The sequence below is a fragment of the Orycteropus afer genome, unplaced genomic scaffold, assembly GCF_000298275.1.
Source record: "Orycteropus afer afer isolate SDZICR_OR568_19922 unplaced genomic scaffold, OryAfe1.0 scaffold00031, whole genome shotgun sequence".
NCBI lineage: Eukaryota > Metazoa > Chordata > Mammalia > Tubulidentata > Orycteropodidae > Orycteropus > Orycteropus afer.
The window spans coordinates 4,328,366-4,350,588 of NW_006921618.1; the positions used below are offsets into that span (position 1 = coordinate 4,328,366).

The 22,223-nt window shown below is 50.3% G+C and overlaps 2 protein-coding genes across 2 annotated transcripts in view; one reads left to right on the top strand and one right to left on the bottom strand.

Annotated features, from left to right (window-relative positions):
• Nucleotides 1–1,982: 1,982 nt before the first annotated feature.
• On the top strand, nucleotides 1,983–16,631 carry HTR6 (5-hydroxytryptamine receptor 6). The gene is made up of 3 exons (XM_007935649.2): nucleotides 1,983–2,696; nucleotides 15,823–15,981; nucleotides 16,182–16,631. The coding sequence occupies exons 1-3, from the start codon at nucleotides 1,983–1,985 to the stop codon at nucleotides 16,629–16,631; spliced, it is 1,323 nt and encodes a 440-aa protein (XP_007933840.1).
• Nucleotides 16,632–19,897: 3,266 nt separating this feature from the next.
• TMCO4 (transmembrane and coiled-coil domains 4) overlaps nucleotides 19,898–22,223 on the bottom strand; it is a 115,410-nt gene continuing 113,084 nt past the window's right edge. Inside the window, exon 13 of the mRNA XM_042780265.1 lies at nucleotides 19,898–20,308. Coding sequence (XP_042636199.1) covers nucleotides 19,898–20,308 — 411 coding nt within the window. The remainder of the gene's footprint in view (nucleotides 20,309–22,223) is intronic.

Consider the following 22,223-nt stretch of genomic DNA (forward strand, 5'->3'; position numbering starts at 1 on the left):
GGCAGGTCTTTCTCTTAGGAGCTACTGGGTGGGTTCAACCCACTAACCTTTTGGTTAGCGGCCAAGTGCTTTACCAAAGCCTCACCAACGCACCTTCTGTCCTCCTATGCTGTTCTGCATTCTCTCTTTTCCATAACAGTTATCACCTTATGTACTCTACTGTTTCTTATGTTTATCATGGCAACCCCTCCTTGGATTTCCGAGGTGATATCATTACAGAAGTAGATTGCCCAATCTTCCTTCTGAGGAATGGCTTGTGGGTTTGAACTGCCAGCCTTTTGGTTAGTAGTCAAATGCCTTAGGCACTATGCCACCAGAGCGCCTACTAGAATATAAGCTCCAAGAAGTCAGTGGTCTTTGTTTTGTTCACTGTAGTGTCCTGATTGGTCAGAACAGCACTGGAGACCTAGTAGGTGCTCAATAAATATTTGTTGAATGAATGAATAGAATTCATAGTATTCATCTATGAGGTGTTTGAACGAGACTTTGATCTACAGGGAAGGAGAGATACACAGGTTTGGCACCAGGGATGCCACGTAACTCCTCTCCCTGCAGCAAGGGAGGATTCCCAGATCTGTTCACACTCTGTTAGATTTGGAGTGCCAGGTGAGGGACTTCATCCTTAGTACCTGGCGCTGTTGGGAAGCAGGATGGCTTCTGCTCTCAAGGCCCTAAGGCAGGGGTAACCTGCTGCTCCAAGCCTTTCTGCTCAAACCAAAGGTGAAGGATGCAGAAATTATAAACCCATTTCACACATATAGCAACGGAGGCCCAAACATGTAGCAATTGAGGCGATCTGCCCAATATCTCCCAACTCCTGGTCCCCTTAATAGTGCGGTGACCCCCGCTGCAGGCAGGCAGACTCCCCATTGGGGAGCAGTCCCAGGATAAAGGCGGGCCACAGCCCCCTCCTCTGAGTTTCAACTGCGCCGCCTCCACGTGTGGGTTGGGGAGGGGCATGCGGAGGTGGGAAGGCTGCTGTGACAGCCGGGTAGGCGACCCGGCACTGCTGGGGCGCTCAGATCTTCCCTTCCCAGGCCCGGGGGACTGGGCACTCTCCTGCATCTGAGGCTGGGGCTCGGGCTCTCCCCGCCCATCACCGAGCGGGGCGCAGGATCCCCCAGAGCCGGGACCACGCGTTCCTGGCAGCACCCGCCCGTTCCTCCATGCGCGCCTGCCCCTTGCCGCGCCTCTCGGGCTTGTGAACCCCGGTCCGCCGCCTCCCTGGCCGCGGCAGCCTCTCCCTCTCGCGGTCCCGCGGGGCCTGCCGCAGTCACCGGCAGCGGAGCAGCGCAGAGCGCCCCAGGTACCGAGCGTGGCGGAGCCGGGCCAGCAATCCGGCCCGGGTTGGAGGGGGCGGAGGCGCGGCCGCTCCTCCTCCGAGCCCAGCGGGGCTGGCCTGCATCCTCCCTCCGGCCCCAGCCCCGGGGTGCCCCCCTGTCAGGGACCCCATCCTGCTACCCCAAACACCACAGCCCCACACCTAGCTCTTCCTTGCCCCTAGCCGGGGAGCGTCCAATACCGCCTGTGCCCACCTCCCAGGTCTGTCTTGGCCAGGCGTTCCCGCCCATATCTTACCGCCCTCTCCCTCTAGGGGGCTCTGCTCCCATCTGAGGGGGCCTATCCAACCTCCAAAGGTCACCTGCTCCTACTGTGCCTGCTCTTTCTGGGGGACTCAGCTTCTCAAAGGGTGTCCCCCTCCCCCAAACTTTCTACTCGTTTGCTCCAGGTGTCTCTGCACCCCACTCGAGGGCTCCCATATAACGCCACCTTCCTCAGGTAGCTGCCCCTTGACCTAGCTTGTTTTTCCTTCTGCCATCCTCCTCCCCCAAGTGACCCATTCTCACCCGAGGACGCCCATCCCGTTTCTGCTCCGCCAAGAGTCTCTGCCACTAACCAGCCACTCCTCACCCTGTCTTCCTGCCCACTTTACTAGGGACTCCTCTCCGACCTCACCTGCTCGCCTCCCATCCCCCGCATCCATGATCCCAGAGCCGGGCCCTTCCAACTACAGCATCCCGGACTGGGGGTCGGTGCCGCCATCGAGCCCTCGGGGCAGCGGCTGGGTGGCAGCCGCGCTGTGTGCAGTCATCGCGCTGACCGCGGCGGCCAACTCTCTGCTCATTGCGCTCATCTGCACGCAGCCGGCGCTGCGCAACACGTCCAACTTCTTCCTGGTGTCGCTCTTCACTTCAGACCTGATGGTGGGGCTGGTGGTGATGCCGCCGGCCATGCTGAACGCGCTGTATGGGCGCTGGGTGCTGGCACGTAGCCTCTGCCTGCTCTGGGCCGCCTTCGACGTGATGTGCTGCAGCGCCTCCATCCTCAACCTCTGCCTCATTAGCCTCGACCGCTACCTGCTCATCCTCTCGCCGCTGCGCTACAAGCTGCGCATGACGCCCCCGCGCGCCCTGGCGTTAGTTCTGGGCGCCTGGAGCCTAGCTGCTCTTGCTTCCTTCTTGCCCCTGCTCCTGGGCTGGCACAGGCCAGGCCGCGCACAGGCGCCTGCCCCAGGCCAGTGCCGCCTGCTGGTCAGCTTGCCCTTCGTCCTCGTGGCATCCGGCCTTACCTTCTTTCTGCCCTCGGGCGCCATCTGCTTCACCTACTGCAGGATCCTGCTGGCCGCCCGAAAGCAGGCGGTGCAGGTAGCCTCTCTCACCACCGGCCTGGCCGGCCAGGCCTTGGAGACGCTGCAGGTAACCAGCGTGTGCAGGGAGGATATGGGACGGGGAGGGAATGAGCAGCTATGGAGCGCAGCCACTGGTCATCCAGCCATTTCCAGCTCCCATCTTTCGCCTTAACTCCAAACTCAATGCCCGACTGTCTACAGGGTAGGCTTCTGGAAAGTAAGGTGCAAGAGGGAATTCAGGATGTCCCAACTCTCCCCACCAGCTCCTCCCCCAGGCTTCCTTATCACAGCAACTGGCACCATCAAATGCCAGAAACTTAGGAACAATTCCTTGCCCTCACACCCACCCCACCCATTAGCACTCATTTGGTGCTGCCTCCTGAATTCTGTCCATCTCCACTCCACCTCCCCTATCCAAGCTGCCATCACTTCTCACCCGGATAGACTCCTACTGTGTTTCCCTGATTCCACTCCAGTCCCACTATGACCCATTTTCTGCATAGGAGCCAGAATAATAAATAATAAATGTGATCATGTCACTTCCCTGCTTCAATCCCTTCAGTGGCTCCCATTGCTCTCAAAATAAAGAGGAAGCCCATTTCTTCCTCTCCCCTTTCCTGGCTGGCTCTTACTCTGCACCAGCCACATGGCTCTTCTGGCATTTCCTAGAAGGTACCAGGCCTACTTTGGCCTCAAAGTTTATACTTGCTGTTCCATTTGCTTGGAATGCTCTTCTTGCCTGACTCTCAGCTTCCAGGTCACCTTTTACCAGAAGCAATCCCTGACCACTATATCTGTCCACCGTCTCCCACCCTCTTGTTCCCTATCACAACATCCCCAGTTTACTTGTCTATTTTATTGTCTGTCTCCCCTACTTGAATGCAAACTCCATGAGGGCAGGCCATATCTGGATGGGTTTGACTCAGTTGTTGTTAGTGGCTGTCAAGTCAGCTCCAATTCATGGTGCCATGTACATACAAGGAAACATTGCCCGGTCATGTACCATCTTCACAATCATTGGTGTGCTTGAGTCCACTGTTGCAGCCACTGTGTATTTTGAGTGCCTTCCATCTCTGGGGGCTCATCTCTCAGCACTATACTGAAGAATACTCTGTTATGATCCATAGGGTTTCATTGGCTGACTTTTGGAAGTCGATCTCCAAGCCTTTCTTCTGAGTCTTTTATAGTCTGGAAGCTCCACTGAAACCTGTCCCCCATGGGTGACCCTGCTGGCATTTGAAGTAACAGTGGCATAGCTTCCAGCATCATAGCAACAGGCAAGCCATCACAGTGACAAACTGACATATGGGGCTGAGGGCTGTTCATAGTAGGTGATCAGAAATGACTTGAAATGGTGTTGTTAGCTCAAGGTCTTGAATCTAGATGTAGAGTGGCTATTCCTTCCACCCCAGGCCACACAGAATGCACATCCTATTGCCACCCAATGAATGAATGTTTAGACCGAGCAGGCTCAAATCCTAGAGAATTCGGTCACAGGGCCCCATGAAAGTTCCAACTGGCCCTGCAAGTTCATCTTAGTGTAGCCTTAGCTGGAGGAGGCTCCTGGAGGGTGGGGATGCCTTGGGGGTCATAGGGTGGATAGGGACCTCTTGGTGGCTGAAAGGCTAATACATTCCTTGGTGGGCCTCCGGAGCAGCTGTCTGTTGCACCCCAGCAGTGAGGCCCAGAGCTGCAGCTGGGGTATTAACTAGGAGGCCAGGCCCTGGGTGCAGGAGGTCCTGGCTGCAGCCCTGCTCTCTCCCTGTCTGTGCTCACTGGGGAACATTCTTGAGCCTTAGACGGTGGCTGTGACTCTGACTTTGTTCTTCAGCAGTGGTCTGGCTGCCCTGAACCATCAGTACTCTCTCCCTGGGTTCTTTTAAAGGAGCTTTCCCCAAATCTGAGGCAAGCAGGAGCTGGATCAGGATATCTGCCTTACTTCCCTCCATGCACCTCACGCCAGTTGAACTCATGTTTACTTAGCATTTTCTTTAAATCATCTCACTTATCTTTTTACCTCCATGAATTTGTTTAGAAAGAATGCTTCATAGCTCTTCTGGAAATGGAAAATCAGTATTCCTTGCCATACATAAAAAGTGATTACAAACACAGCTTCTGCAAAGAAGCCCCAATAGTATCACTGAAGTTGTTTGGTATGGTTGACGTCTCTAAGTACAAGGCCTGCTTCCTCTTTGCTAAGTGTTTGAGGGGTGTAAAGACATAGTAACATCAACATGAAACCTTCTTCTTGATATAACCAGAAGAGCTGGAAGAGAACTAAATGGGTAACATTTTCACTCAATATTATTTTGGGGGGTGTTCCACTTAACCACCTAAAATCATCTTGCATTCCCACACTTTTGGAAATCTCTGCTGTAGTGACTAAGAAAGGAGGAAGCTAGCTGGTCCTGGTGATGTTGGGATGGGAGGAGTCAGGATTCTTGGTTGCAACCGAGCCTGACACACAGATTTTCTTTCCCTGAAACTAATTGGCTGGCACCAGGATTGAACCTGAGACTGTGGTTCCTCACCTGGACAGGAGTCTTCCAGGTGCTGACAGCTCTAGCTCATGGTCTTTGAGCACTCCCTATGTGCCAGACACCAAGCTAAGCTTACTAATCCCCCAGACAACCCAATATTTTCTAGATGGTGAACTGAAGCTCAGAGAGAGGAAGGTAACCTGGCCAAAGTCACACAGCGAGTAAGTGAGGTTACCAACCTCAGGTCTGTCTGAGCCAGTATGGGCAGTGACACAGTCTTGAATCACTCTCCTCAGGGACACCACACCTGTCCTTCCTGCCTCACTGACAGTGTCTCCTTTGTTGGTTCCTCCTGATCTTCCTCTAACAGTGCCATCCCTGGCCTCAGTCCTTTGATGTCTCCACTCTTCCCACATTCACTTGGTAGTGATGGCATCTTGTCTCATGTCTGAAAATGCCACCTACACCCGATGACTTCCAAAGTACTATCTCCAACCTAGGCCTCTTACTTAATATGCCCCAAACGGAACACCAGATTGTCTAGCCTTAGACCTTGCCCTCCCAATGTCTTCCTCATCTCAGTGAAAGGCAGCTCCATCTTTCCTGTGGCTCAGGCCAGAAGCCTTAGAGGCCTCCTGGCCTCCTGACCTCTTCTCTTTCTCACACTCCACATCTAATCCTTTTATCTCTACTTTCAAAACATGTCTTGGTTCTGACCACTTCTCATCTCCCCACTGCTATTCCCTTCATCTGAGGCCTGGATTATGGTGATAATCTCTAATCTGACTTCCTGATCCCATGGATGCTCCCTTTCAATCTATGCTAACACAGCAGCCAGAGGGAGCCCTTGGAATGCAGGCCCTGTCCTGTCTTGCCTCTGCTCTGGTGGTCTTATTTCTCCTGTGATCTGGCCTTCTGCTCCTTCTCTAGCTTCCTTCTTTCCACTATTCCCCCTCAGTCTTTCATTCTAGCCACATCAACCTCCTTGCTGTTCCTTGAACACACCAAGTCCAATACTTCTGAAGGGCCTTTGCATTTGCTGTTCCCTCTGCCTGGAATGCCCTTCCCCCACATCGCCACATGCCTCATCCCTAACTCTCATCACTTCCTCCAGGCCTCATTTGCCCTTCCTAACCACTCCACCAAGAGCAGCAACTGTCACCCCTCCCCAGGTACTCTCCAAACCTAACTTCCTGAGTTATTTTCCTCATCAGCACATGCTACCACCTGACATATTATATATACTTACCTATTTTTTTGTTTAGGTGCTCTGGTGGCGTAGTGCCTAAGGCATTTGACTGCTAACCAGAAGGCTGGTGGTTCAAACCCGCCAGCCACTCCTTGGAAGGCAGGTTGCGCAATCTACTTCCATAGTGATACTGCCTCGGAAACCCAAGGAGGGGTCACTATAGTTGGATCTGACTCCACGGCAGTGGGTTTGGTTTTCATTTATTTGTTTATTGTTTACTAGAATATAAGCTCTATGAGACTTTGGGTGGTGTTGTGCCTAAGGCATTTAACTGCTAACCAGAAGGCTGGCAGTTCAAACCCACCAGCCACTCCTCAGAAGGAAGGTTGGGCAATCTACTTACATAGTGATACCGCCTGGGAAACCCAGGGAGGGGTCACTGTGAGTCAGATCCGACTCGATGGCAATGAATTTGTTTTTTCTGGTTTGGTATTTCTAGCACCCAAAATAATGCCTGGCATATAGCAGGTGCTCAAGAGATATTTACAGAAGGAATGAAATGAATGTAGCGCTTCACGTGGCCTGGGGTTCCACCCCTGTTCACAGTGCTCCCTTTTCTCCCACTCCTTCAGAATTGGTATATGATGGAGCCTAAGCTTTTTACCTTGATCCGTTTGGTCAGTCACATTGACTGAGCACCTGCTTTGCTCAGGAGCTGTTCTAGGCTGTGGATGTGGAGGTGAGTAGGACAGACATGGTCCTGCCCTCTGGGAATTTCTGTCCTAGTTGAGAGACAAACATCGGTCATGGAGCACCATCACGATGAGTGCTACAAGGCCTATAAGAGGGAAGTCTCAGCGGTCAACAATCAGAATTTACTACTTGCTGTGGATATGCTTAAGAAGTGAAGCAAAGAAGTCACAATGAGCCCTAAAACCAAAGGTTGGGAGGAGTCTTCATGGGTCATTGAGGTCAACACCCTGCCTCTGAGGCCATATCATCCACAGACCTCTCAAACCAGAAAGATGTCCATTCTAGTTCCAGAAAATGGAAAGCCTGTTCTCTTGGTTTGAACATGGAAGTGTCAGGGCCCATCACTCTGCTGGCTTCCACAGCACCTTGGCTTCCAGGCAAGCCTTCTTGCAGGCTGTTTTCCCTCTTGCCTGGAGAATTGCCTGCATTTAGGAAATTTACTTTTGGGATGCTGCCTCTACTCCAGTACCCTGGGTCACAATTCCTCCCCTTTCAGGCCAGCTGTCCTGTCCTAGGGACGAGCAACCCATGTCTGGAGGTAGAGGCTCTCTCGATGCCTGCACCAAAAGTACTGATGGGGGAAGGAACAAAAGTTGGAGTGCATCAGACCCCTTCCCACTGGTTCTTCTCAGTCCCTGAGCCCTTGGCTCCCCTCTGCAATCCAGCCTCTAGCTGCCCCACACATAAAAGGAGGTACGAGTGTGTCTCCAAGTCTCTGAGGTAGAGATTATGAGTGTTTTTATCTCCTTCCATATGCCTGTTTATATAAATGGGGTTTTGAAAGGCCACTGGTAGACTTAGTCTGCCTCGCCCCGGGGCCTGTGAGGAAGGGATCATGATTAGAGCTAAGGCAGGGCTGTGGGCTGGAGATGGAGGGGGGCGTGCTAGTGGAATCAGAACAAGGTGGACAGGGGAGTGTGTGTGCCGTGTGTGAGGAAGGTGGGTGCCAGGTGGGGTGTTGGTGCTGAGCTGCGGGTGACTGAGAGGGACCAGGGAATCAGAGGCAGTTCAGGAGCGCACAGCTGATGGAGAGGGGAATAGCAGGGGGCCCAGCTGGGCGTGTCTTACTGCCTTCTCAGCCTCTTGCTCTCTCTGCCGTGATTTCTGTGTCTCTGTGGTCCATAAAAGGAGCCCTGATGGTATAGAGGTTAAATGCTTGGCTGCTAAGTGAAAAGTCACTGGTTTGAACCCACCAGGCACTCTGCAGGAGAAGATATGGCAGCCTGCTTTTGTCAAGATTATAGCATTGGAAACCCTACGGGGCAGTTTTACTCTGTCCTCTAGGGTCACTATGAGTTGGAATCGACTCCATGGCAATGGGCTCTGGGGGTCCATAATGCCTCTCTCCATCTTCTTCCCCCTTGTTACCTCATTTTTCTCCCTCCCTCCCCACTCCTTAAGTTCTCATCTCTCCCCCTTCTTCTTGGCCATTAATTTCTCATCCTTTCCCTCTTCCCCCACCTTTCCTTACCCTCCTCCCTCACCCACTATGCATCATTCTGTCTTAGCGATCTGTCTTCCCTTTCATCTGTGCCCTTCCTCTTCAGAGGAGGCGGCTGCTGTCACAGAAATACCTTGGAGGAGGAGGGGGCTGAGCCTGGAGAGGCTGACAGAGTGGCAGTGCTCAGGCTGGCAGGCTTGGCTGCTGCTGGGAGTGAGGTGGTCTGGTGCAGTCCCAGGGATGGGAGCAGGAGCCGGGGTGTTAGGCTGACTATGGGTCAAATCCTCCCTCTTTTCCACCACAGCTGGATGATCTTGGACAAGTAACTTCACCTTCCTGTAGCCTAGGGTAATGGTTGCTGTTAGTTGCTGTCCAGTTGGCCCTGGTTCACGACGACCTTATGTATAACAAAGGCACCGTTGCTTGGTCTGTGCCATTTTCATGACTGGTGGTGTGTTGGAGCCCACTGTTATGCCCATTGTGTCAATCCATCTCATGGAGGGTTTCCTTTGTTTCCAATAACCCTGTACCATGGAGCCCTGGTGGCACAGTGGCTAAGTGCTTAGCTGCTAACTGCAAGGTTTGTGGTTTGAACTCACCCAGTGGCTCTGTGGGAGAAAGGCCTGGCAATCTGCTCCCATAAAGATTACAGCATAGGAAACCCTATGAGGCCATTCTACTTTGTTACGTACGGTCACTATGAGTTGGAATCAACTTAACAACAACAACTAGTTTACCAACCATGATGTTGCTTTCTAGCAATTGGTCTTTCCTGATGAAGTGCCCACAGTAACTGAGCTGGTCTCACCATTCTTACTTCCAAGGAGCATTCTGATTGCCATTACAATTTCTGAAGGTGGGAGCCTTGTAGTAAAGAGCAAAAAGTGCAGTTTCTGGAGTCAGAAATGGCTTTGCATCCCTTACTCAATGCTTACCTGCTGTGAGGTAATGGTACATATCAAATAAGGCTGTTTGAGGAACCAATATATATAATGTACACAGCATATAGTAGGTACTCAACAAATCTTAGTTCCTCTCCTTTCCTCTTTGATGGTAAAATATATAGTTTTTGGGAGTTCACCCCTTTGAGCTTTTTCAGGGAAAAAAAAAAAATCACTCTCACTGCCACCAAAATTATCATCACCATTGTCAAAGAGCTGAGCCAGACACAGATAGCAAATACCAGTAACAATAACAATAGCAATACCAACAACAGTAATGATGGCTAACACTTTTACGGTGCTCACTATGTCCCAGGTACTATTCTAATAATGTTCGGTATCTTGTCTAACCCTTACTACAAGGAGCTCTGGTAGCACAGGGGTTAATGCATTTGGTTGCTAATCAAAAGGTCTGTGGTTTGAACCCACCAACTGCTCCATGGGAGAAAGATGAAGCAGACTGCTTCCAAAAATATTTACAACCCTGGAAACCCTATGGGGCAGTTCTAGTCTGTCCTATAGGGGTGCTATGAGTCAGAATTGACTTGATGGCAGTGAGTTTGGTTTTGGATTGGATTCCTTACCACAGTCCTATGAGGTAGATGACATAATTTTACTTATGAGAAAGCTAGTTAGTAACAGAACCAGGATTTATACCCAGGCCAACTGGCTCCAGAGTTTATGCTCGTAACCCTCACACTATGATTGGATGGTCCTTTTTCTATGTGTTTATGTGTTTGTGTGGGAGCTCTGGTAGCATAGTGGCTAAGACACTTGCCTGCTAACCAGACGGCTGGCAGTTCAAACCCACCAGCCACTCCTTGAAAGGAAGGTTGGGCAATCCTACTTCCATAGTGATACTGCCTCGGAAACCCAAGGAGGGGTCGCTATGAGTTGGGTTTGACTCGACAGCACATAACAACAACAACATGTGTTTGTGTATGCACAAACATAGGGTTTTGTTTTGTGTATATATTAAAAAAAATAAAATCGTGTTGTAGCTATTATTTTGCAACTTGCCATTATCACTTGATGACAGATTTTGGAGATCCTTCCATCTGATTGGTTTGTTCTTTTAAATATCAGCGTGGTATTCTGTAGTGAGGATGTACCATGGTTTATTTAATCACTCTTCTTTTGATGGGCATTGAGGCTGTTTCCAGGTTTTTTCCCTATACAAATAGTGCTGTGTATATATTCTCATACATGTCAAGTGTACAAACACATGTACAGGTCTTTCTTTCTTTTTCTCTCTCCCCCTTCTGCTCTCCCTCCCTCTCTTTCTCCCCTCCTCCCTCCCTCCTTCCCTTCCTTTCTTGGCAAAAACACACCCAAACACTTCCCAACACAACTTCCACATTTACAGTTCAATGACATTGGTTATATTTTCCATGTTGTACCACCATTATTGCTATCCTTTTCCAAAATATTCTACCACCATCAACATAAGCTCAATGCCCCCAGCCCCAAAGAAAACAAAAATCCCCTTTTGCCCTTCTCTCCTACCCCTGGGAACCATTAATCATCTTTGGTTTCTATATATTTGCTTATTTCATATAAGTGAGATCATACAGTATTTGTCCTTGGGTGACTGACTTGTTTCACTCAGCATGATGTTGTCAAGATTCATACACATTGTGGCATGCATCAGGACTTCACTGTCTCTATGGCTGCCCAATACTCCACTCTATGTATGTCTGGAGAAGGATATCATGCTTGGTAAAGTGGAGGGTCAACGAAAGAGGGGAAGGCCCTCAACAAGGTGGATTAACACAGTGGTGCAGTGATGAGCTCAGTATAGTAGGGATCGTGAGGTTGGCACAGGACTGGGCAGTGTTTCATTCTATTGTACATAAGGTTGGTATGAACTGGGGACGACTAGATGGCACATAACAACAACAACAACAATACGTGTATCTCACATTTTGTTTATCCATTCATCTCAAGACCAAAAAACCCAAATCACTGCCACTTGAGTTGATTCTGACTCATAGCGACTGCCATTGGGTCTCCAAGGTTGTGAATCTTTACAGAAATAGTTGCCTCATCTTCCTCCTGCAGAGCAGCTGGTAGGGTTGAACCAATGACCTTTCAGTTAACAACTAAATGCCTCAGCCAGTATCACCAGAGATCCATTCATCTGGTGGTGGACATTGCAGTTGTTTCCATCTTTGTGAAAAGTGGTACCATGAACATTGATGTGCAGGTTTCTGCTCGCATTCCTGCCTTCACTTCTGGGCACATGTGTTTCCTGAACATAGGAACCTATAGGTGGAAGTGCCAGCTAGAAGGGCACTGCCAAATTGCCTTCTGACAGCTACACTCTGATGGTGACACATACATTGACATGTGTAAGGGACATGCAAACACAGAACGTGGCCATGAGAGGGCTGTGAGGTGGTTACAAGGAAGAGAGAAGGGGGATGGGAGAGACTGACTTGAGACAGACCTCAGCCTGTAGGCTGTTGGTTGCCATTGGCTTCTGCTTCATGAAGTTCTCTTGGTGACTGTGGCGGGGGGGGGGGGGGGGGGGGAAGGGTGCCTTCTGTAATCCTACCCTGACTGGCTCATGGATGCAGTCTCTAAATGGGGAAGTGGCATGGTGAAGCAGAAAAAGTGCCGTTTCTAGAGCCACAAATGATTTGAACCTGTGCTGTGTGATTCTTGGCAAGTCATTTTGTCTTTCTGAGCCTCAATTGCCTCATATGCAAAATGGAGCTAATAATACTTGTTGTTGTTGTTGTTATGTGCCGTCGAGTCAGCCCTGACTCATAGCGACCCCTCCTTGGGTTTCCGAGGCAGTATCACTACGGAAGTAGGATTGCCCAACCTTCCTTCCGATACTTACTTCCTATAAAAACGGAGTGAAATAATGAATATTAAGTGCTGGTGCATAGCTAAGCCAAAACAATACCAATTCCCACTCATGATGACTCCACGTGTGTCAGAGTAGAGCTGTGCTCCACAGAGTTTCCAAGGGCTAGGATTTTCCAGAAGCAGATCACCAGGCCTTTCTTGCAAGGCACTTCTGGGTAGATTTGAACTGCCAACGCTTTGGCTTGTAACCGAGAGCCCTTGTCCATTTGTGCCACCCAGGACTTGATGCATAGCTAGTGCTCAATACATGGGGATAATACTGCTGATTTGGAGTCATGGGGGCCTTGGTTGGAGGCCCTATGCTCATGCAGCGTGACCTTGGTAATGTCCTCTGCCTTCTCTGAGCCTGTTTCCTTCTCTCTTCCCTCTTGCTTGTGCTCATAGATCAATTCTTTGGAGAGAAAAGAAGGAAAAATCTGAGGTTTTCCCAAGAAAGACTAGTGAGTAAATCTCAGATCCTCTTCACCCTCTTTTTGAGCCCCTTGCAACTATTGATTTTCCCCCAAATACATCTCCAGGGGCCTCCGGTTCCCAGTGCCCCAGAGCTCCGACAAGATCAGGGCTGCCACTTGCCCTGTATGGGTGGGACCTCCTAGATGCAGTGTCTCTCCCTCCCCATATTGCCTTTCCTCACTGATGGTAGTGATTTGAAGACATGGTAGGTCTTAGGTGATTCTTACAGAGACGCAGGAGCCTCTTCCTCTAGGCTGACAGTGGCAGGGCCACTGAGGCCATATAGAGGCCACCCTGGAGGAGAGAAAATCAGAACAGGAAGAAGAAAAGCAGACCCTCTTTTTCTTTCTTGCTACCTTGGGGCCAGAATAGAAAGCAGGCTCGTGTGTGGCGGTGTGGAGGTGGAGGAGCGCATCCCCTAGCTGTGGCGATGCCAGCCATGCTCTGAGCCTGGTAAATCAGAGCATTTGTCCTGACATCTGTGCTGCTTTGGGAAAACCAGAGCTGTTGGCAGAAGGAAGGGTACTAATGGTTACTCTCACTTCCTGCACATACCACTGAACCACATCATGGCTCTGGTATAGTTAGCAATTAATCTATTTGTGCAGTGTGCATGCAACTGTTATCTACAGTGACTCCATAAGCTAAGTATTATTTTCCCATTTTTCAGATGTGGAAAGAGAGGCTCTCTCAACGTGGCAGAGTAGGTGGTACAGGCATGATTTGAAGCCAGATTGCCTGTCTTAAAGGCCCAACTCTTGTATCTTTATGATGCTGCCCCACCAAGAGAGGAGAAATCCAGGATTCTCTTAGACCACAACTTTGTGAATTTGTCCTTGATGTTCAGTATAACCGTATTTCACCTGGATGAACACACTGCAGGGTAGTGGGAGTTACAGTGTGCTGTGTCTTCTCCTGTACCATTCCCTGCCATTCCTGAATTAGACCTGCACTTTCCTCCCTGCTCCCACAAAAACAAAAACAACTGCCACTGAGTCAACTCCAACCCATGGCGACCTTATGTGCGCTCCATAGGATCTTCAGTGGCTGACTTCTTGTGAACTAGATATCCAGAACTTTTTCCCCAAGCACCTCTGGGTGGACTCAAACCTCCAACCCTTCAGTTAGCATCTGACCATGTTTTTTCACCACCAGGGAGTCCCCCGATCCCACTAGTACATTGCTGGGGTTTCAGCACCACGGACAGGTCATCAACTCTGGCTAGCAGGAAAAGAGCAGGAGCTGGAAGGAGAGCTCAAGTGTGAGAGTGGGGGAGTGTTGGCTTTGGTGCTCTCTGGGGATGACACATCTTGGCTTTGCCTTCTCCGCCCCCTTTCCATCTGCTGAAGGTTGCTTGGGAATTTGGTTTCCTTCCTGGCTTCTTTTGACTTTTTCATCTCCTCCTGCTCAACCCACTTGGACTGCCTCTAGAACCAACCTGGACTCTCACGCTGTTTAGAGAGTCCTAGGGGATCCCTGGCTCTCAAAGCCCAGGTGGGTCCCTGGGGGCTGCACACAAACCTTTGCATAGTTTATGATGGATTGTGTACAACTTTGCACACTGGTGTTCACTTAAATTGTTTGTGTAAGTGGGTCTCACTTTGTGTGAATCTGATATATGAAATCCAAATTGATTATAACACAAGGTTTAGAGGAGGGCTTCATGTCCCAGCTTTTTTGGACTCCTGGGGTCTTATGGATGGGTTTCAAGCTGGTCTCTGAACCCTCTGGAAGTGTGGGAATTTTGTGTGTGTGTATGTGTGTGCATGTAAAAAAAATTCTATGTTGCTTATATTCTGGAGAGAGGTTCTATAGGTTTCAATAGATTCTCAAAGGGCTCATGATCTTCAGAAAGTTAAGAGAACTATTGGGCTAAAGGGAGCTCTGGTAGCATAGTGGCTAAGGCACTTGGCTGCTAACCAGAAGGCTGGCGGTTCAAACCCACCAGTCACTCCTCAGAAGGAAGATGGGGCAATCTACTTCCGTAGTGATACTGCCTTGGAAACCCAAGGAGGGGTCGCTATGAGTCGGGTCCGACTCGACGGCACATAACAACAACAACATTGGGCTAAAGCATCTTCTAGTTGAGAGAGCCTTTATATATTTTGTGACTGCTGCCTCAGTTTGTAAAGTCAAATTCTAACCCCCAGCCCCACGCCCATGGACTCCTTTCAGTGGCTTCTGGGGGCAGCTGTTTCTCTTTCTCCCCCTCTCTGCTTCTCAAAGTCCACATTTGAGAATGGAGATGGCTGACAGTCCACAGTGTAACTTGAGGCATAACATTCCAAAGTTATTAACACCCTTAGTAATTTGTAATAGGTTTAATTGCAAACATTTGCTTTGTGCAAACATTTCTGAAAAAGCACTTCCAATTTGTGGCGCATGAGAGTAATGTCAAAATCATTACTCCAAAATATGAAGGGAATTCATTTATGAAGAGATTGCCAAGCCCTGGATAGCTAGCAGGTTTTTTTTTTTTTTTTTCAAATACTGTTCAATTGCAACTAATTCTTTAGTGTCAAAGGCTTTGAAAATGGTGGGGCTCATTGTAATATGCTTTGACCTGCATCCCTTTGCAGGGGTGGTTGTTTTTCTGAATCATTCTGATTTGTGTCTAGGGCAGCATTGCGATTTTGTAACTTTCTAGAGTTCCTGTGAAATGTGGCTTCAGGGTTAGGGATCAATGTGGGCTCAGGATCAGAGCTCAGTCTATTGCTGGTGTCAGGGCTCAGTCTAGGGCTAAGGTTTGGGCTTTAGTCTGGGTTCAGGGTTGAGGCTGAGTTTGAGACTACCATTATGTAGGGCTCAATCTTTGGTAGGTGTCAGGGTTCAGTCTGGGATCATGGTCATGGAGTAGTTCATTGCTGAAGTTAGGGCTTGTTCTGGAGCCAGGGTCAGCTCTCAGACCAGGACTACAGTTGGGGCTCAGTCAAGGATCGGGGCTCAGTTTATTACTAGTCATAAATTCAGTCTAGAATTGGGATTGGGGCTTAGTTTGAGGCAGGGATCAGGGTTGGAGTGGGGCTCTTAGCTCACTCACATGGCTTTCCCTTCCACAGGTGCCTCGGACCCCACGTCCAGTGGTGGAGTCAGCTGAGAGCAGGCGTTTGACCACCAAACACAGCAGGAAGGCCCTGAAAGCCAGTTTGACACTGGGTGTCCTGCTGGGCATGTTTTTTGTGACCTGGCTGCCTTTCTTTGTGGCCAACATAGCCCAGGTAATGCCAAAACAGGGGCAAGTGAGTCCAGGCTTGCTGGGAAGGCTCTGAGCCCCACCCCACCCCAGCTCAGAAACAGAGGGAGGAGGGTGGGCTGCCCCTCATGGTGGATATGTTGTGCCTGTTCCATCATCCATGGTGGGTAGTGTGGTGTGCATCCCTGCCCCAGAACCAGGGGTGACACATCCTCATTCCTCTAGGCTGTGTGTGACTGCATCTCTCCAGACCTCTTTGATGGCCTCACATGGCTGGGTTACTGTAACAGCACCATGAACCCCATCATTTACCCTCTCTTCATGCGGGACTTCAAGCGGGCCCTAGGAAGATTCCTGCCATGTCCCCTCTGCCCCCAGGAGCACCAGGCCAACCTCACCTCACCATCCATGCGTACCTCTCACAGTGGCCCCCGGCCAGGCCTGAGCCTGCAACATGTGCTGCCCCTGCCCCTGCCCCCCAACTCAGACTTGGCCTCAGACCCAGACTCAGGTGGCTCCTCAGGCCCACAGCTCACAGCCCAGCTGCTTCTACCTGGAGAGGCCACCCGGGAGACCCCACAGCCTGCCCGGGCCACTGCAGCTGTCAACTTCTTCAACATTGATCCAGTGGAACCCGAGCTGCGGCTGCATCCACTTAGCACCTCCACAAACTGACCCAGGCCTGGACCTGACCATTGGGGAAATGGACTGGATGGGACCCAGTCTCTGAAGGCTCAAGCCAACTCTTGGCCAAGGCCAGGAGGTTGCAGGTCTCCTTAGAGTCCTCTGAGAGCAACTAGGGTACACTGAGCCAGCGCCCCACTGCCCACTTCAGGCCCCATTTGGTGAGATAATAGCTGGTGTAGACTGTGTTTTCCAGGATGCACCACCAGTCAATGCCCTTGCAGATGTGTGTGTAGAGGATGGTTGGAGGATGCTAGGAGCTGGGGAGGACCAGCTGATTCATATTAGGATGAAAACAATCATGTCCCTTGTACATTTTATTGGCTTGATGGGAAGTAATGCTCCTCTCTGCAGAGACGGATTAGTGCTTGGCCGAGTCTTTCTGAACTTGGAAATGTGGTCCACGGAACCATCACCTGGGATTTTGCTATGCACATCCCCTCCCCATCCCAGACCCACTGAATCAGAACTGCATGTTAACAAGAACCATAGGTGATTTGTATGTACCTTACAATTTGAGATGTACTGGCTTACAGGTACTAGTTTACTAATTGATGACAAATTGACTGGGGACTCTTGGTAACCACATGTGTCAGAGTAGAAATGTCCCCCATAGGGCTTTCATGCCCAATTTTTGGAAACAGATCACCAGGCCTTTCTTCCCAGGTGCCCCTAGGGGTAGACTTGAGCTGTCAGCCTTTCAGTTAGCAGTCTGGTGTTAACCCTTTGCACCACCAGGGACTCCTGGGCTAGCTTAGATGAGTTTTAACCTGGAGTATGATTTGCTGGACAAAGTTTTCATACCTACCAGCCCCTCAGGATGGCTGTATCTCCCATGTAGCAGACAGGAAAGTGGCTGAGATTGGGGGCTTGGCCAGGCACGAATAAAATCTCTGCTCTACTACTTACTAGCTCAGGGGCTTTTGCACAGGTTAACAACCTCTCTGAGCCTTAGTAATTGTGTGCAAAATAGAGTAATGATGCCTACTTCATACGGTTGTCGTGAGCAGCCATTAGGTGGTAAGTGGCATGTCCTGCTGTTGTTATTCCTGGCCATCCAGCCCCCTGGACACGGGCAAGGGAGATCTACTGGTCCCAACTGTTCTTTTTCCGTCTTCCTCCTCCTGGGCCTCAGCCCAGATTACCATATCCCACTTTTGTTCCGCAGCTCCTTATTCTGGGAGCTGGGTGGGGTCCCACCCCTCCGGGACCCTTGCAGCTTCCAGGCTGCTGCACTGTGCCCCCTGGGGGCAGAGAGACAGCTGAAGGTTTCTTGTTCAATGTCAGGGATGTGTTTTCCTCTATTCTGGGCTTCCTTGGACCTAGACAGGAACCAGCTGATAGAGACACAACCAGGCCATTGCTCTGCTCCTTCTGGCTTTCCCTGACATCAGTGAGGGAATGGTGGTCACACAGGTGAGGAGCGTTGAAGAGGAGTTGTCCCTGGCATGGGTTGGGCTCCAGGCTGGCAGCTGGATCCTAACACAGGGGCTTTTTGGGCGTGGTTCTTGTTTCTCGTTTACCTGACATAGGTTCCTTTTCAGCTTGAAGGCTCCACCCCCCCAACCCACCCCTGGTGAAAATTCCATCCACCCAAATGCCTGGGGGTCCTCCGTGGCTGCCCTGATGCTCTCCTTGGTGCTGATCAGACTCAACTTTAGCCTTGGCCTCAGCCTACAGAGAGGCCATGGTGCTTTCTGGGGCTTCTCCTTCGCCCCCAGGCCTGGCTGAGCAGACTCTCAATAAACATTAGCCAAAGGCCGTGACTTGAGTGTGGACTGGATTCACTTGATGGGTCACTTGAGACCTGTGAAGCAGCTGGTGTTGTGGGAAGAGACTGGTGCAGGTGTCCTGGGTTTGGGAACTCAGGAAAGTCATTATCCCTCTCGGGGGTCTCAATTCTCTGTGTATAACAGACCAGGTGGGACTAACAGCAGCAGGTCTGTAAATATGTGTTGAATTAACAAATCCCACCTCCGATACTCGATGACTCTAATTCTCCTGCCCCTCCACCTCCTGCTCAGCATGTCAGGACTTTCTCTGCTAGGGTCTTGATCCCCCATCTGCACAATGGGGAAAATTATCTCTGGCCCTGACTGACATTCAGGGGCAGTGGGAGGAACAAAAGAGAAGGTTCCCATGAATGCAGATACAGTGGTTAAGAGCACTGTGCTTAGGAGTCTTGACTCAATGGGGTTTTGAGACTTGGCTCCATCATTGATCAGCTGTGTGACTGTGAACAGGTTACCTAACCTCTCTAAGCCTCAGTTTTCCCAAGTATAAAGTGGAGATAATGGTAGTAACCATCCTATAAGTTGTTGTGAGGTGACAATCCATGCAAGCATTTTTGTTGTTGTTGTTATGTGCCGTAGAGTCGTCCCTGACTCATAGTGACCCCTCCTTGGCTTTCTGAGGTGGTATCACAATGGAAGTAGATTGCCCAAACTTCCTTGTATACAGTAAATAATGAGGGGTAGTTATTATTATTATTTATAATCATTGCCGTTACCCCATTTCTGCTACAGGAGATCCTTTCTCCATAAAACTCATTCTTGTCACCAGGCCCAGTTCCCATCCACACTGAATGCTAATTCAGCGTTTGTTCACCATGCTCTTAAAATTACATCTAGAGCCACCACCATGTTGCACAACTTCCACGGGTGCCATTCACTTCACAGTCAATGTGACGGATGCCCCCTGTGGCTAGGCAGTGCTCAGCCTGCATGGCTGTGTGTGACATATCTGATCAGCTCTCCCAAGAGCAGAGCAAGTTGCTACCCCTCCCACCTGGGCCTGCTCTGGCCCCAAGAACCACCTCCAGAGGCCCAGGAGTTGCTTGTTGGTGGCACCTGTGTTGGTGGGCAGCTCTGCGGTGTGGCTGGGACAGCAGCTGTATACTTGGCCATGTTGAGGCCTGGGAAGAGTGATGGTGTGGCAGCCTCAGGCCCCACAGAGTCCCCTGGAGCTCCTGATGGATAGCCAGGCCCAGACCCCACAGCTGTGACTTGCAGTACACCATGCCCATGGCTGGTTTCTAGTCCTGGGGCTCTGAATTGTGGCTGGCTGACTTCAGTTCTCTAGGCTTGCTTCCCTAGGGAGGCTGAGTCTTCTCCCTTCCCCTCCTTCCAATTCCTTCACCTTAGGAAAGGCACTTCCAGAAATTCTGCATCTTCAGAGCTCATGTGAGGAGCTAACGGATGGGCGAGAGAGGGTTGCATAGAGAACTCTGGGAGAATGGCTCAGTTGCTGCATGGGGGTCAGTCCAGCCCTGGGCAGGGCCCCTGGGTCTGGCTGGCACAGTCAGGGCAGCCCAGTGGATTGCGGCCCACACCGTGGTCACAGACACATGAGCTGTCAGTGGGGTTGATAGCAGTGGGAAGGGAGGGCTCTTCAGATTGGTCCAGTCCCGTGGGCACCTGAGCTTGGCTGGGGTCAGTGAATGTGTCAGCTTTAGGGGTGTCCTTGGGAGTGAGACCCTGGACTTGCTCATCCTGGTGGGTGGTCTTGCCTGATGATGAGGAAGCGGCTGGCCCCTGGCGAGGCTCCTCTTGGGGCAGGCTGCCTGGGGCCAGCAAGAGGCCCTTCTCGTCCCAGCCTGGCTTGGTACGGATGCCTACGGCCTTCAGGATGATGTCCATCTGCTTGGCGTAGTCCAAGTGGCCGCTGACCTGCAGAAGGACGGTGAATGAGAGTTATGGTGGGTGGGCACAGCCTGACTTCCTCAGGAACCCAAGCGAAGCTCCTGGGCTTCTCATTCCCCCTCAGCATCCTCAGCCAACCAGCTGCCAATTCCATGACTCTAACCCGCAATGTTGCCCAAATCCAGAGTGCGGTGGGAGTCTCCAGGTTCAAGGCTGTTCTAGAACTCATTAAATAAAGACAAATGAATTTCTCTAAAACATCTGGGTTTTCTGGGCACAGGGAGAAACCTTCGGACGGACAGAAAGCTGAGCTGGGTGTTCGCTTTCCCTGCTGGCAGCCTGAGGCTCTGCTGCTCACCAGGTGTGGGACCTGGGGCAAGTCCACAGCCCTCTGACCCTCAGTTGTCTCAGTGGTTGAAGGGGGATAATGACTACACCAGAGGGCTGCTGGGAGGTGAGATAATGCCAAGAAGTGCTCACAGTTATTCTCCCAGGAAAAGCCCCAAAGGGAAAATAAAGCAATGGCATGGATTGCGAGGTATCTTGTACAATCCACTCTCCTCCTTCTCCCTTAGTCACAAGAACCCCAATTTATATGTCCCCCAGTGTCCCTTGCAGTTTGGTGTGGACTTGAGGCAAGTTTTGGTCAATGAGACAAAGCAATGGTTTTATGTGGTGCTCCTTAGAAATCTCTTTTAAAGGGGACAGCTGCGTCTCTTCTCTTCCCATGTCCTCTCTCCTGCTGGCTGGAATTCAGATGTAACAGCCAGAGCCTGAGCAGCTATTTCGTGCCTGAACTGTCTTCTGGACTTCTTTTATGTGACACTATAAATCCTTGTGTGTTTAAGCCACTTTAGGTGGTCCTCTGTTCTCTGGACCTGAATCTTAACTAAGACAAAGGCCAAGAACTCAGAAGTGCTCATCCTCTTCCTCAGAGAATAGAGACACCCCCATTTTTGTGTTAAGATGTGTGAGTGAAAAGTAGGGATATGACTGGACTACCCCATGCCTAACTGTAATAATGGACATAAAAAACAAACAGTTGCCATCAAGTTGATTTCAATTCATGGCAACCCTATATATGTCAGAGGAGAACTGTGCTCCATAGAGTTTTCAATGGCTGATACATGGGAAGTATATTGCCAGGCCTTTCTTCTGCAGTGCCTCTGAATAGACTTGAACCTCTGTAACCTTTTGGTTAGCAGCTGAGTGTTTTCACTACTCAAGGACTTCAATAATGGACATGTTATGAGCCCCTGAGTCTATTCCGACTAATAGTGACTCTATAGAACAGTGTAGAACTGTCCCATGGGGTTCCCGAGGCTATAATCTTTATGGAAGAAGGCTGCTGGGTCTTTTCTCCTGTGGAACAACTGGTGGGTTCAAACTGCTGACCTTTGAATTAGGAGCCAAGCATTTAACCATTGTGCATAGTATTCACTAAACTCACTGCTGTTGAGTTGGATCCAACTCATAGTGACCCCTCCTTGGGTTTCTGAGGTGGTATCACTATGCAAGTAGATTGCCCAACCTCCCTAATAAACCAAACTGACATGCCCTAGTGGGTTTCCGAGGCTGTAAATCTTTATGGAAGCAGACTGCTACATCATCTCCTGTGGAGTGGCTGGTGGGTTTGAATCCCTGACCTTCTGGTTTGCAGAAGAGCACTTTAATATGTGCCACCAGGAACTGTGGGTCCCTGATATATTGTAGCAAATAAGCGTATTGGGCATATATATATATTTTTTGACTGATGTCAGCTGCTAATTGGAGTCCTTGGGTGGTACAAACAGTTAAGGTGCCAGCTGCTTACCCAGAAGGTCAGCAGTCTAAGAACAGCCAGCGGTACCTTGGAAGAAAGGCCTGGTCATCTACTTAAAAAAAATCAGCCATGGAAAATCCTATGGGGCACGGTTCTACTCTAACACATGGAATCAGTATG